Source organism: Pezoporus wallicus, unplaced genomic scaffold (assembly GCF_028554395.1).
Source record: "Pezoporus wallicus isolate ANWC-B61680 ecotype Strahan unplaced genomic scaffold, APGP_CSIRO_Pwel_v1 scaffold_2696, whole genome shotgun sequence".
Taxonomy (NCBI): domain Eukaryota; kingdom Metazoa; phylum Chordata; class Aves; order Psittaciformes; family Psittacidae; genus Pezoporus; species Pezoporus wallicus.
In genome coordinates, this window is record NW_026637439.1 from 269,564 (window position 1) to 285,392 (window position 15,829).

Here is a 15,829-nt window from a genome sequence, read left to right on the forward strand (position 1 = left end):
GCTTTTAGAATCATAGAATCATAGAATGGTTTGGGTTGGAAAGGACCTTAAGATCATCTAGTTCTAATCCCCTGCCATGGGCAGGGATACCACATCCTAGACCATGTCGCCCAAGACTCCTTGCACCCTTGAACACTGCCAGAGATGAAGCATTTATCACTTTCTCGGGCAACCCATTCCAGTGCCTCACCACCCTCACAGTAAAGAACTTCTTCCTTATATCTAACCTGAACTTCACCTCTTTTAAGTTTAAAGCCATTTTGTCTTGTCCTATCACTAAAGTCCCTAAAGAAGAGTCCCTCTCCAACATCCTTGTGGGCCCCCTTCAGATACTGGAAGGCTGCTATGAGGTCTCCACGCAGCCTTCTCTTCTCCAGGCTGAACAGCCCCAACTTTCTCAGCCTCTCTTCATACAGGAGGTGCTCCAGTCCCCTGATCATCCTCTTGGACCCTCCTCTGGACTGGTTCCAACAGTTCCATGTCCTTTTTATGCTGAGGACACCAGAACTGCACACAAAACTCCAGGTGAGGTCTCACAAGAGCAGAGTAGAGGGGCAGGATCACCTCCTTCGACCCGCTGGTCACGCTCCTTTTGATGCAGCCCAGGATACGTTTGGCTTTCTGGGCTGCAAGCACACACTGCCGGCTCATGTTCATTTTCTCATCAACCAACACCCCCAAGTCCTTCTCCACAGGGCTGCTCTGAATCTCTTCTCTGCCCAACCTGTAGCTGTGCCTGGGATTGCTCTGACCCAGGTGTAGGACCTTGCACTTGGCATGGTTAAACTTCATAAGGTTGGCATCAGCCCACCTCACAAGTGTGTCGAGGTCTCTCTGGATGGCATTCCTTCCCTCCAGCATATCAACTGAACCTCACAGCTTGGTGTCATTGCAGACTTGCTGAGGGCACACTCAGTCCCACTGTCCATGTCACCAGCAAAGATGTTGAACAAGACCGGTCCCAATACCGATCCCTGAGGGACACCACTCGTTACTGGTCTCCAGCCGGACATTGAGCCATTGACCACAACTCTTTGTGTGCAGCCATCCAGCCAGTTCTTTATCCACCGAGTGGTCCATCCATCAAATTTATGTCTCTCCAATTTAGAGACAAGGATGTCGTGTGGGACAGTGTCGAACCCTTTGCACAAGTTCAGGTAGATGACATCAGCTGCTCTACCCCTGGCCATCAGTTCTGTAGCCCCATCACAGAAGGCCACCAAATTGGTCAGGCAGGATTTCCCCTTAGTGAAGCCATGCTGGCTGTCACCAAGCACCTTGTTGTTTTTCATGTGCCTTAGCATGCCTTCCAGGAGAATCTGCTCCAAGATTTTGCCAGGGATGGAGGTGAGACTGACTGCTCTGTAGTTCCTCGGGTCATCCATTTTCCCCTTCTTGAAAATGGGGGTTATATTTCTCTTTTTCCAGTCATTAGGAACTTCACGTGACTGCCATGATGTTTCAAATATGATGAACAGTGGCTTAGCAACTTCATTCCCCAGCTTCTTCAGGACCCACGGATGGATTTCATCAGGTCCCATGGACTTGTGCACATTCAGGTTCCTATGAGGGTCTCAAACCAGATCCTCTCCTACAATGGGCCCAAGGTCTTTATTCTTCCAGCCTGTGCATATATCTCTCAAAACTTGATCAGTGTGGTCAGAGCATTTGCCAGTGAAGACTGAGCAAAGAAGTCATTGAGAACTTCAGCCTTTTCCAAATCCAGGGTAGCCACTTCTGTTTCTTTACAGAGAGGGCCCTTTGTCTTTTGTTAGTGACATACCTGTAGAAGTCCTTTCTGTTATCTTTAACATTCCTGGCTAGACTCAATTCTATCTGGGCCTTTGCTTTCCTGACCTGATCCCTAGCTTCCTGGACAATGTCCTTCTATTCTTCCGAGGCTGCCTGTACTTGCTTCACCTTATATAAGCTTCCTTTTTCCTTCTGAGTTTTCTCAGCAGATGCTTATCCATCCGCAGAGGCCTCCTGACATTTTTGCCTCATTTTCTTCTTGTCAGGATGCAATGCTCCTGAACTTGGAGCAGGTGATCCTTCAGTATCAACCAATGGTCTTGGCCCCCCCTGCCCTCTAGGGCTATATCCCATAGAACCGTACTAAGCAGGTTCCTTAAGAGGCCAAAGTCTGCTCTCTTCAAGTCCAGGGCAGTGAGCTTGCTGCACGCTCTTCTCACAGTCCTGAGGATCTTGAACTTAACCATCTCATAATCTCATAAGGCTGCCCTGGAGCATCACATTTCCAACCAGCCCCTCTGTGTTGGTGAGCAAGACATCAAGCATGGCACCTCTCCTTGTCAGCTCCTCTGTTACTTGCAAGAGGAAGTTGTCTTCCACACAATTGAGGAACTCTCCAGCTGATCATTTACATAAATAGATACTCTCCCTCCCCATCTGCTGGGCCTGCCTTTTCTAAAGAGTCTATAACATTCCATTCCAACACTCCAGTCACAGAGCCATCCCACCGTGTTTCTCTGATGCCAATGATATCATACCCCATAGATGTGCACTTATCTCTAATTCCTCTTGATTATTTTGGTTTGGGGTTTTTGTTTGGTTGGTTTTAGTTTTATTTTTAATAGAGTTTCTAGGTATAATTCTAAGATCTATCTTGTGGGTGGTAAAATTTCAATTAAAATGCCAAAGTAATTGGCTTCAGCTACCTTTCCCCAGATTTGAACAATCAAAACGCAAGAACTGTGAAGCAAACACTGTCTGGCAGTGTGAAGGAGTGGAGGAGAGAGAATCATCATGTCGTTGAAGAAGTGAGAAATACCCTATTCTTTACTAGAACTTGTTTTGGTATTTTTGTAAAATGTAGATCAACGTTCACAGCTGAGCTTTTTCTAAGAGAAAGACAACGCAGAAAACTTCAGTAAGTGCCCAGTGCTTATCAGAATATCTTTGTTCTGGCTTTGAGGTTTTTGTTTGTTCTTCTGTGTCCCAGAAAGAGAAATATGGTGTTGGGTTTAGGCCGAGATAATATGTAGGTACCTTATACTACCTAGAAAAAAAAGATATAAACACACCTTGTTGAACCAGGGAGAAATTCTTTCCAGCTATGCCCACCTGGGTTTAAGAAATAAGGGAAGATGGTACTAAGACAAATCTCTGATGTGAAGAGCATTGTCATGCATCATGCTTCCATCATGAATCTCTGAAGAAGCCTGCTAACCACTCTAAGGTTGATATTGAAAGCCAGAAGCATCTTCACTGAGTGGTGTTGGAGAAATGGTAGACTGAAAACATAGTACATACCTTGGGTCAAAAAGCTGCTTTCCTTTTAACCCTTGGAGTCCATAATACCTATGCGTGCATTTTCAAGTGGTATTTGAGGTGCTGCTTCTGACTGCTGTCAGCTATTGAGGAGCATAATCTTAGTGGTTTTGAAGGCAAGAGAGAACCTGTGAATTCAGCTCAATCTTAATTTGTTCTCATTCAGTAATCTCATTCAGATTGCACTTCCTTAGTAGAAGTAGACTTGTGGAAAGCTCCTGAATATTCACATATTCCATGAGGAATTTCAAATATGATAACTATATTTCAGCAAACTCTTACTGACGTCCCAGAGCTTTGGAAGTATACTCCTCACGACTCATTACAGAAGTGAGACTTGAAATTTGTTTTGGCAGCACCTTCCATATGAGCTGGAGGGAACTGAACAGTCTGTAGAGCAAATGGTGAGCTGGCAGCCCCTCTGGTGAGTGCAGACAACCTCCAGATGTTTTTTCTTAGTCTTTGGAAGTCAGAGTTAATTTTACATTTTAAAATTATTGTTTGATTGCAGACTAATGGCGTGCTTCATAAGTTGTGAGTATTTATTCAGACAAAGAGCTGACGTAAGAAGATTTGAATTATTTAGGTAGCAGCTTGCTACAAATTATTGTTCTAGCTTTTTCCATTCATACTTATATGATCATATTACCTGAATCTTCCAATATTGAAACTCACTTCATATCTTTTTTTATCAATTTTAATAGCCATATTCAGAGTTGATACACTATATTGAACCGTAAGTCTGCCAGCCCATTATCTTGCCTTGGGCAAGAGCAAAGAGCCTTATGCAAGAGATAGAAAAGAGGGCAGATGGAGAGGGATCACTTCCTGGGCTTCTATTAACCTGTCACTAAAGTGCTTCTGCGTTGTGATGTTCCTACTGATGTATTTCACAGCAACTCAGGGGCCTACCTTTGGTAAATTTTGTTCAACTGCTTTTTAAACAATACCCCCTTCAGTGGCCTGATTGTTTAAGTGAAAGCGTCGTATTTCTTGTATTGTGAAGACTATTGATGAATCGTTCTTCATTCAGCTCTACACCACTCATGATTTCATAGATGCCTCTTGTGTTCCTTAGTTACCTCTCTTCCTGGCATAGGCAGCCTAGTCTTTTGAGTTCCCTGAACATGTCTTGGAATATCTATTAATTTATTAAGTTACAGAAAAAAAAAAAAAAAGATAATGTATAGTATTGAAAGTGTGGGTTCATCATAAATTTACATGTCAGCATAAAGTCATTTTGTTTGGCTCTTCATTCCTAACCTCATACTGGTTGCTTTTTTGGCTAGCTGAACATACAAGGTTAAAATAAGATTAATTTTTAAATTTTTCTGTGTTTATATTTTTGGATTTTGCTCTCTCCTAAATACCTCTGCATGTATTTCTGAAACAGTTCAGGTTTGGTTGCTGTATTTTTCCTTAAGATTGATATAAGAAGACTTGACTGGATTCTCCAGTAATATGTGCAACTCATGCTCTTACAAAGTTGAGAATGGACAGTAATGATAAATGGATCTACAGAAAGAGGTCTCACCAAGCCAAGTTCCACAAGCCTTGGGCAGATTCTGCTTACTTTGACAGATAATTGGAAGAGTTTTTTCCCCACTCCACTTCATACTTCAAGGACAGTAACATAATTTACCTGCCATGCATATTTGCATGCTTACTGAAGTATGTGTGCTAACAAAATAAATAGACTTTGAGAGAAATTTCTGTGGACAAAGTCACTATTTATTTAAAATAAATCTGATGTTATTAGGGACTACATTCCGTAATTGGCTTTTGTTCCACAGAAATGTTGCCATTTGTGACATGAGTCTCTTTACTATCTCTGTGCTGCTGGATTAAAATGTGGAACTATATTTTTCTTAGAGAAGCCATTTTTTAACTTGCCACCATAGTTATACTGAGAGTTACTAATGTTTCTTATCTTTGGAGGAGTCCATAGTGTCTGTTCAATGTTCACTTTTTAAAGCATTTCAAACAGAAATCTGTTTGCCTGTTGATTTTTTGTTTGTTTTTTTAAAAAAAAGTGCCAATTTGATCTGAACTTGCTCAATATTACAGTTAAGAGGAAGGGGTAAAATAAAAAGGGGTTATGTTATGAAATTTCTCTTACACAGTAGTTCAGAAGCATTTGGCTGGTCTATGGAATTTAATTCCTTTCTTGTCAGTGCAGGCTGGAGGTGATTGCCTGAGCAGCAGACATGCTGGAAGGGGATAAGCAAAGGCATGGTTGACCCGACTGAGCACTGTGATAGCGTCACTTGGAGAGACTAAATGCTATTCAGGAGTTCCTTCAAGCCAACAGTTTTGTGTTTCTTTACTCATTGGTGTTCACTGGACATCTCTAGACATTAGTCAGGCCCTTCTTCCTACTCAGGTTCTGAGTACCTGGGGGAAAGGGAGGAAGTTCCCTACAGCTATAGACTTTGAGGCACTATAGGTGATCATTGGAGAAAGGTATGCTCTTAATTTATATGTCCTGCTGCAATGTGTGCAGGAGCACCTAGTCAAAATGCTACTTGAAAGCTATGCATTAGACTTTTTGACATGTCTCAATCCCCTAATTAGGAACAAACACTGCAAGTTGTTTTTTGCTTTTGTTTTTTTTTAGTGGTGGGTTTTGTTTGGTTTTTTTTTTGTGGGGCAAGGGGATTGAAATTTTAACAGCACCTGGATAAGAAGCTGTTATCTTGAAAAGATACCTTGTCATAGTCAATATAATTTCTCAAATTTTTGTATTCATATGGTATAGCAATCCAACAAACAAATGTACCTCTAAACTACATAAACACAAGAATAAAGAACCTTCAATACCTTAGAATAGCTTAAGGTAAAGAGGAATAAATGCTTAGCTTTCTTATCAAAAGGTAGGAAATGTCAACTATGCCATATTTTTCTTGTTTCTGTAGACTTGCATGTAAAATATTAACCAGAAAACCCATTAAGGAATATTACTTTTTTTCCTAAAAATCAATACTGAATTTAGAGTGAAAAAGACAAGATGCCTTGAAGATAGAATTTTATGAAAGAAAAGTGTTTGGTATCAGACTGTGATGCAGCATTTTGTAATTTGATGTATATTTAACCTATTAAAATTAATTTAGAGCTTTTTTTTTAAAAAAAAAAAAACATCACTGGCATAAAAGCTTCACTGTCAGTGAGTACACCGATAGTGATAGCTACATCTTTTGATACCATGCCCTTCTCAAGCAATGTGCATAGCTGACAAGTCATTTGAGCCACCTCTCTGGGCACTTTGCACTTGAACAAGAGACGTGTGGGTAGTAGATTTTGGGATGTGGGCCATTTATTGCTCTGCTGTAGGAAGGAGGTGAAGGAGAAGGAAAGATTGCTGGGTTGGAAGGTGTCGTGGTTTAAACCCAGTCAGGTAATTCGTTCGCTCACTTCCCCCCCCCTTTCTTGCCCTCCCCCTGCTCTCGGAGGGATGGAGAGGAGAATTGAAAAGAATGCAACTCCCACGGGTTGAGATAAGAACAGTTTAGTAACTAAGGTATAACACAAATCACTACTGCTACCACCAATGATAATAATGATAAAGGAAATAACAAGGGAAGAGAATACAACACCTCAGCACCAGCTGACCGATAACTCAACCCCCAAGCCCGACCAAGCTCCGACCGATACCTCCTCCAACCCTGCAGTCTCCCAGCCCTTCCGGCTAACTCCCCGTTACCTCCCCGGCCAAGATGTGCTGTGGTATGGAATACCTCTTTGGTCAGTTTGGGTCAGGTGTCCTGTCTCTGCTTCCTCCTGGCTTCCCCTCCTCCCTGGCAGAGCATGAGGCTCACAAAGTCCTTGGCCAAACCAAAACATCTCTATCAGCTCTGTTCCCGAGCTGAAAGTCAAAACACTGCACTGCACCAGTTAACACAAAGGAAAAACATGACTGCTACTGCTGAACCCAGGACAGAAGGTAAGCTTATTCACCCAGGGGTTCATAAGGAACATAAATCTGGAATTGGTGAACTACTAAGATGTATCTGCTATCCTTTAAACTGATGTCAGTGCCAGGGGAGTGAAAAACAGATAATGACACATTAGTCTTCCTTAGAGGGTACCAGAGATGATCTAGGAACCGCATCTGTTTCCATACTGGGCAAGACACTATGTCTAGAGATACAGCACAGCACAAGTACATGTGGAATGTAACTGGGCAAAATGATGGTCTGGGGAAGAGTTAGCATGGCTTTTTCTGTAAGGAAAGCATAAGCTGAGGTTACTTAAGAGCGCTGAGGTTACTTAAAAGCACTGAGTTTAGGTGGTATAAGGGACAGTGTCACTTTGTGCTTGCCCTGGTTTTGTGGTTTTGTGTTTGTCATCTGCTTTTGGCCACTTCGGGAGGCAGAATGTTGGGCCAGGATTGGTTGTTCTGGCCAACTTTCAGTTGTTCCTCAAAGACATTGTATAAAGGGCATGGGAATGTGTTTAGAAACCTCTCCAGAGATTTGTAGGGTTTTATTAACAGATGTCCTAATCAACTGTGTTGAAGCTTGGACACCAAAGCTAGTTTGTGCTAATATCAAAGACCAGAGTTGTGGTACTAGTCTTAATAGGACCAATGTTCAGAAGATGAGCCTTGAATCCATGTAAGAAAAATTTGGGGGTGAAATTTTATGTACAAACACCTGCAGGACTGCTTCCAGATCCTGTTGGAAGCATTAATTTGCAAATTGTAGGAATAAGAGAGACACGGACCACTCTTTATGCATTGTGGGGTTTTTGGTAACCTATCTTCCCTTAACAGGTCTCAAAGCAGTTGCTGCTGTGAGTACAATTGAGGACTGATTGACAATGGTAGTTTGTATGTCAAATTTAACAAAATAATAGCCCAAAATAGTGTCTTTTCTACTTGATTGTTTTACTGGTAACGTATTCATAAGGAAGCTGCTACCAAAATGTAAGCAGAATGCAAAAAGTCCTGATATAATATTCCTTCTTCAGTTACCATTTTATACCAGGTACACATTACTTATATTAGAGCTCACAGAATTATTTGGCAAGTGTCAGCTTGCTTTTTCAAGTGATTACCTAAAATTGCTAGCAACTTGACACTGGTACATTTTTCTTTCTCATTTCTTTTTCTCTAAGGGTGATCCAATTTTTGTGACCTGTTTGTGCTATCTGTTGTTTGTTCCCCTTTCTCTTCCCCATGTCTTTCAGAGGTTTACCTGAATCTGTCTGGTTTGCTTTTCTTCCTTTACTACTTATTTTATATCTAAGCAGTAAGATCACTACTATCTATAATTGCTTAAAAAGCGACTAGTTACGTTGTGGGGTGGGAGGGCAGAAGGAATGGGAAACAAAGAAGAAATACTTTTCAAATACTTACTTTTCTAATTTCTTATTTGAAACACAAGCCAGGAAATCATATAGAGTGGAATGAGGATGAAGGAAGAAAGATAGGAATCTTAACATCTGTTCCTGAAGCTGACTCTGATCATACAGATCTTTGCAGCTTTGCAAAGAAACAGTTGTAGGAGCAGACTCTGAAAACCAAAGTCAAAAACAGCTTAAGCATCCAACGTACTACCAACTGTGTAATTCACAGAAGCTCAATTTTAGCGATTTGGTTCTTGGACTTCTGTTTTTATGAGAACTCCTGCCAATCTTCGCTCTACTGAGATACACAGTCTTGGCATACACGACGCACTGAAGGACATGTGGAGTTCACACCCGGAGACACTTCTGTAGCAGGTCCCCTGAAAGATCTAGTCAGGCTGGTATTCTCAGAGTTCATGGGAAATGTAGGAACAATAGTGGGCTGGGTCACCTGGTGTATGATAGCCTGTGTCCAGCCAAGTTTGGTTTCAAATGGTCCTTTCCCAGGTGAGTGCTCCCCCACCAGGGTAAGACATTGTTAGCTGGGAAGAGGGAGATGGGAAAGGAATTTAGACAGTGCTTAATGCTCCTTTTCTGGCACAGGTCTCCCTCATGGGTGAAGGAGTCAGTATGCAATAGGAGCCTCACTTTACCACCCAGAGGTGAGGGTGACCACAGAAGGGAAGGCCCCTGACTTTCTTCCTCTCCATCACAAATTTTCAGTTCTATTGTGTGCAATGACATATAGGTTTAACTGGAGGCATTGAGAGGGCCTCACCCCAATTTTGCTTCAGTTTGAGAAGCAAGAGAACCAGTTGCAGGTTTGTGAACATTACCCTTGAGCTAGGTGCATGAAAGTACGGGAAAGCCTGCCAAACCTACGTGTCTTTATAGGTTTGGGTCCAGGTTATTGCCTGTGTCTATAGTGTTTTCATGCTATGTGCCTCAGTGTGTGTTGTCACATATATTGTGAAAATCTAGCTCTTAAAAATGAGTATTTTTTACCAGTTCCTGTGTATCTGATGGGTGAGGCTTCTGTTATGGATGCTTGCAGAGTTTGCAGTTGTCAACAATATCAACAAAGATGAAGCCTTATTTCTTCTAAATGCTATGTGTATTTGATCCTTATTTTCAATAAATAAAACATCATGACCTTACATTAACCTTAGAGTTGCGCTATCTAACTATTTAGTGCTCCTCCGGTCTCCTTGGAAGCGTGGCCATCGGCCGGCGTAAGGGGAGCAGCTTGTGGAACAGAGTGAGTTGGCAGCCCTCTAGCGGGAGCCGGCGGAGTGCAGGGTATGAGCGGCCGGGGAAGGTGGGAGACAAGTTAACTGAAAACCACAGAAAGGAGAGGGCAGGGGGAGAGAAAAAACACTACCAAGAAAACCTACAAAAACCGATCAGAACTTCACAGCAGAGGTGGCAAAGAGTGGTGATTCATGAAAGAGAGTTGGAGGGAGTAGCTGTATTGGTGGGTGGAGAAGATGAGCAGAGGCAGCTTGTCAAATGAGTGAACTGGGGAAAGACGGTGTCTGGAAAAGCCGTGGCAGTCAGGGCAAAAGCCATCTAGCTCAGGACCAAGACTCCACCAAGAGTGTGTAGTGATCTATCCTGTTTATTCTCACAGCCTTTGCCAGCTTATTGTTACGGGGTTTCTTCAGTCAGCGGTAACATCTGACTGAATTCATCTTTGTGAATTCTTAAATTTTCCCCTGTAAATCTGCCCCTTCTTTGATACACACAAATTGCTAGATAGGTCAAGTGATATCCTCTGAAACAGCTGAAGCTTGCAAAGGAACATAGGAAGACTCCAAAAAGAGAAAGAGTGGTGAGGTATAAAACGATAGGAAAATTCCAGTGGGTGGGAGCTGAATAGAGCAGAAGTGATCATAAAGTAAAAGAACAGGAGAAAGATTGGGATATAATTCTTCTAAGAATGACTGGCAAAGAAAAGAACGGGAAAAAGTGAGTGGTAGAATGTTGCTAAACAGTAGAAGAGGAGCTGGACACCCTGGTCAGAGGTGCTGTAGCAGGAGCAGGAGCAAGACACCAGCTCCAAGCCAGGGATGTTGAAGAACAAGATATGGGCCCTGTGTCCTGTAAGGGAATTCAAGCAGGGATAAAGTCACACACAGTTGTAATCCCTTTCAGGACTGAAGATTGGCCTGGAAAAAAAAGGAAGGGATTTGAGGCTGAAAATAGTGGTATAATTGAATATCTAACTGGTAATAGCCAAAGGATGGGCATAGGTGTCAACCCTCACTAACTGTGTGGATAGGGAAAGCTGAGCTGGAGAGAATTGCAAATGAGCCCTAGCAAAGATGGGGAGAGCTAGGTCAAAAAAGAGAGTCCTGTTGCCTGCTTACAAAACAAAGCATGTCTGAAAACATGCTACAAAAGTGAGGGAAGGGATGCATCATTGTGGGAGTGACTAAAGAGGAAAGAAGATATAGGGGGCAGGGGGAATGGGCTTTCAGGGCAAAAGGGTGTCCATAGGATCCTTGGCATCTGTGCTTCTCAATAGGCACACCCATCCTAAGCCTTTCCAGGAGGCTAAATTCACCAGCACCTTTGCTTCACTGGTTGGTTGTTTTAGTTGCTGTTGTTGCTCTGGAGCAATCAAGAATCGTTCAAGAAGATTTGCTGTACTAATTAGTGATTATTTTTACAGTGGTTGTGTTACTAACTATTGATGATTCATAAACTGCAGGGGCTGTAAATCTGCAGTCATAATGGGGGTGAAAATTTTTGTGTTGGTGATTTAAAAGGGCAGAACTTTAATGAAGTGGTAAGTATGTTTTGCTTAATGGTACTGCTGTGATAGTAAGGAAATTGACGATCTCTGATTTACATAAAAACATGCAGGTTAAGAAAGTATCATTGACTTTGTCTTTAACTACTTGATTAATAGCTGATTCCCAGTGAGATTGCCTTGGAGATTAGAATGATATTGGAAAGAATATGGTTTAAAATGTTAAAATAAAAATTTCTTCACTGTTTTTCAGCTTTTATTGTTTGCTCATGGTTAGTTTATTTATGATTTCTTTGCTTCTAAACATGCTCACTGAAATCTGGGGTTTTCTCACTGACCTCTTTGGAACCAGGCTTGTATCCACCATTTTACCAGAAAAGTTTGTCATGAGCTACTGTTCTAATTGATTTAGGTTCCAGATCTACTATCAGCCCTTCCTGACAGTCAATCACACAATGAGAGATTTATTTAAATTGGAAATCATCAGCAATGAGATATTGACTTAAGTCAGGAAATGAACAGAGGTATGGTCATGGTATCACTAATATGCAACGTCCACACAATCAGACTCTTCTGGAGGTAGAAAGATGTGGAATTAATTCCTTCAGGCCAAAGAGAGATCTGTAGGACCTTGTGAAGGCCAGGCCCTCATTCTTCCTGCATCCTGTTGCTGTGTTTTGAAAGGGAAAAGTGAGACAGTCACTTGTTCCCAGAGCAATTTGGGCATATAAATCCAAGGGTTTGATCTAGCTTGTAAAGTAAAAACTCAGAACCCCAAGTCCAGGTAGGAGGATTTCAAACATACTTTTTTGCTGTGTCTGATGAAGTTTATTAATCCTTCCTATGCTGAAGTTCATTGCCATTTGTTTCCACGCATTGTATAAGCAACAAAGTTGAGCAAGTTAGGGACTTAAAAGGTTATGGCAATCTTTCAGGTATAGCAGCACCTTTTCTGCATCCATGTGGTTCTGGCCCTATTGTGTTTGTGCGGAGCAGGATAGAGACAAGTTCACCTACACTGGGGCTCTCAGGCTTTCTAATCTCATGAAGCTTTCGTACCCTTAGCAAAGGCAGGAACACCCGGAAACTGGGAGGGAGGAAGAGAAAGAAACCTTGATTTTTAGGTTCTTATATTCAGGTATTTTCTATTCAGGACACTGACACAGAAGCAGTAGGAAGAGAAACCTCAAGTCCCAGTGGTGTGGATTTATTGTTGTTGTTATTTTAAAACAGTCAGGCTAAGACCAGTGGCTACCCTGTAAAGGAATCTCTATAAAAGTATTTATAGACTTCCCCGCTTCCATTTATTCAGCTGCATTCAAGGCCAGGCTGGGCAGGACCTTAGGCAACATGGTCTAGAGTGAGGTGCCCCTGCCCATGGCAGGGGGGGCTGGAACTAGATGATCTTAAGGTCCTTTCCAACCCAAACCATTCTAAGCTTTTATGATTCTATGTTGGTATCCCATTAATAAATGGATAATAATATAAATATCTGTGTCCCGACTGTCTTTTGTGAAGGATGCTCGGCTTTTGATAAGTAAATTCTGGGACAATCAGAGCTTGTAAGAAAAGAAGGTTTTTCATTGGTACTGACCCTCCACTGGAGGGTAAATGTGCTGTTTTTCTTTTTTGGTGGGTGGGAAGAGCAGTCGGGAGCTTTCAGACAGCTGTTTCTCAAACCTTACTCACAACTCATGGTTAGTGGTGGGTGCTAACTTTCGTTTCTATTCTGATGCACTTTCTGGCATTAAGTTACATTTTGCTATGGCAGGAGCTCAAGTGGGAAGTTAAGCTATTGTATGAGAAAAGGAGAGGTTAACTACACTTATATTGGGGGCAGTTTTTGCTTTGGAAAACAGTTGCAGGCTTTGTGGTTTGATCTTTTGGAGTCCTGCCAGTTACCACCTTCTGACGTACGTTGTTGGGCTGAGAAGAATGGATGCTCAGTGGTGCATGAAAGTCCAGCGTGTCAGTTGTAGCTATACATAATACCACTGTCTCATGTGCAGTCAAGGCTGTTAATGCTTAACACAGTATTGTATTCTCTACGGGAAAAAGCTGAATACCGGTAACCTCATCCGTTTCGAATGTTCATATGCATTCCTTTGAAAAATACTGAAATTAAGAACAAGGTAACACCTAGACAGAAGTGTCAAACTAACAGTAACTGCAGAGAAAAATGCTGCACAAATTAGGCTCCAGGATTCCTGTGTGCCAGGGAGCAAGCCTGGGAATCTGCCTACAATTAGGGCTTCGTTCAGACTACTTGCCTTGAGGAGCAATTGCTCTAACTTGCCAACACCTGGGGTAACTGGTACCAGAAACGCAGAGAATCTGCCCTTTTGGAGATCGCGAACTTGCAAATAATCCTCCATACGCAAGAGGGGAGCAGTATTTTAAGGCTTCAAAGGCTCTTTTCCTTAAGTACATGCATCTGTGGGTGGACATAGGTATTGTTCAGTTGCTTAACAACCTTCTATGGCTAATGGTCTGAAGTGAAACAAATCAGTAGTGTACAGAAGTGTACTGAAATGTATCAAGACACAAAAATTATTAACATAATTCAACTCCTAGGAAATATTGGCAACCAAAGCAGCCACAGCCAATATGTGCTGGCTCTCTTACAGTTGCTTTAAATTATGATATGCTCTCATATCTTCTGAAAATGTCATGGTTCACATGGTAGCAGGTTTTTTCTTGCAAAATGAAGGCTATGGTTCTGAAAAACAGTTTTAAATCTGCAATCCAAAGAAGTTCTCTTGTCTAAAGAAGTAACTTTTTTCCTAACCAAACCGATTAAGGTATTATTGAATATATGTCACAAGACCTTTAGTACAAGTTCTGTATCCCATTCAAACGAATAAGCAAATTTTGGCCAGAAAAAAAAAAAAAAAAGCTTTCTGTAGTCCTAAGCAAAATACAAGTCCTTCTGTGTAACCAAGGTACTCTGTTGAGGCAAGAGGGGAAAGGAAGTGGTGTTTCTTGTTTCCTCATTTAAAACCTTACAATTTTAAACTTAAATAAAACAAAATTGGGAGTTTGGTAAAATATGCTCATGAACAATACCCTTCAAAGCAACTGTATTAGTGCTGCTAGTCATATGTCTGCCTGCCTTTGAGAGTCTTTCATGGTTCTGTTTGATCTTTCATTCTTGCATGTAAAATGCCATCTTGTTAAGAACCAGAGTGGGAAAAAATATCCGTATTGCTTTTCTTTAGCAGGGTTCAGCGACAGAAGTACAAATTGGGCCCATGAGACTGACACAAGATCCAGTTCAGGTGAGATGCTCTTTTCATTTCTTGATACAATCAATTCAGTGTTAATGGATGAAGAAATGAAGGTTCAACCCCTGTAGTTAAGCATAATGTTTTCATTTTACTTGTTCAAGGACTGTGAGAGGGGTAATCGGTGTTTTCGTATATCTGATTGCTTCAGAAGAGATGTACAAGTAAATTAACTTGGTAAACAAGGTGCTTAGATTTCCATTAACATGAAATCATTCCTTTTATAAGTCCTGTCAATAGGAGTGTGTGTGTATGTGCATTTGCAGGGGAAAGAGCTGCCTCTCTGTATCTAAAATCTGTTCTGTTCTGATACACAAAAGCAGAGAAAGCTCCATTATAAAATTTAAGTACCCTTTGAGTTTTGCTGGTTTTTGCACAATAAAACAGAGAACTGCTTCTACAGGTCACCAATCCAAGAAATCTCACCGTCTCCAACAATACAGGTTGAACTTCAGCTTAAGGAGCACAGCTCTCACCCTCACTTGCTTCTGTACATTTTGTTCCTGTGCCAGTAAACAGATGCCAAGTGTTTGTTTTTTTTCCTTTTTAATTTAGCTTATAGTGGGTATTAGAGCTCTCAGATGTCAGGAAATTAAATAATCTTAGTTTTTAACATTGCTGTAGTGACACAGCATTCGTTTGAATTAACTTTTTGGGTCACAGAGACATTTAGTCACCAGTCACCTTTTCATTTTGTGGGTTGGCTTCTTTCTCATTGTATCTGGCTGTGAGAGGAAAAACCTACAAGTGGAAGAAATGCTGTTCCCAAGGAAAATAAATCATGTGTATATGCATCATAAAGCTTTACATTTTTATTTCTGTATTAAGCATTCAGTCTTAATGATGACTTGATCTGATGAAACTCTGTATTTCATAAGATGACTGTGGAACAGTGGCTTCAGCAGTAGGCCAGTCTTTGGTTTTGCAAGGAATTTCAACATAAAAGTGTGGAACTCTTCACAGAAAAATGTTCTTTAGACTGTGATCATCTTCGGAGAGAATGTCAAGCAGATGTTTAACAAACACAGATATACTCACTGCTTATGTCAGGATTTTACTTTGTAGAAACTCGATTTGCCAAAGTATTACAGTACTAGTCTTAGCTGTTATAAGGGAAGATTTTCCGTATAAGAAAGGAAAATGGGGTTCTCAT

At 41.4% G+C, this 15,829-nt stretch overlaps 1 protein-coding gene across 6 annotated transcripts in view; it reads left to right on the forward strand.

Moving 5' to 3' along the window:
* PDE8B (phosphodiesterase 8B) overlaps positions 1–15,829 on the forward strand; it is an 80,694-nt gene that overhangs the window by 25,721 nt on the left and 39,144 nt on the right. For 4 of the 6 annotated variants that reach the window (XM_057405432.1, XM_057405427.1, XM_057405429.1 and 1 more), the window contains exon 2: positions 14,611–14,670. In XM_057405432.1, the coding sequence (XP_057261415.1) occupies positions 14,644–14,670 (27 nt within the window). In that variant the 5' untranslated portion in view covers positions 14,611–14,643. The remainder of the gene's footprint in view (positions 1–14,610; positions 14,671–15,829) is intronic. The other 2 variants (XM_057405430.1, XM_057405431.1) reach the window with 1 other exon arrangement.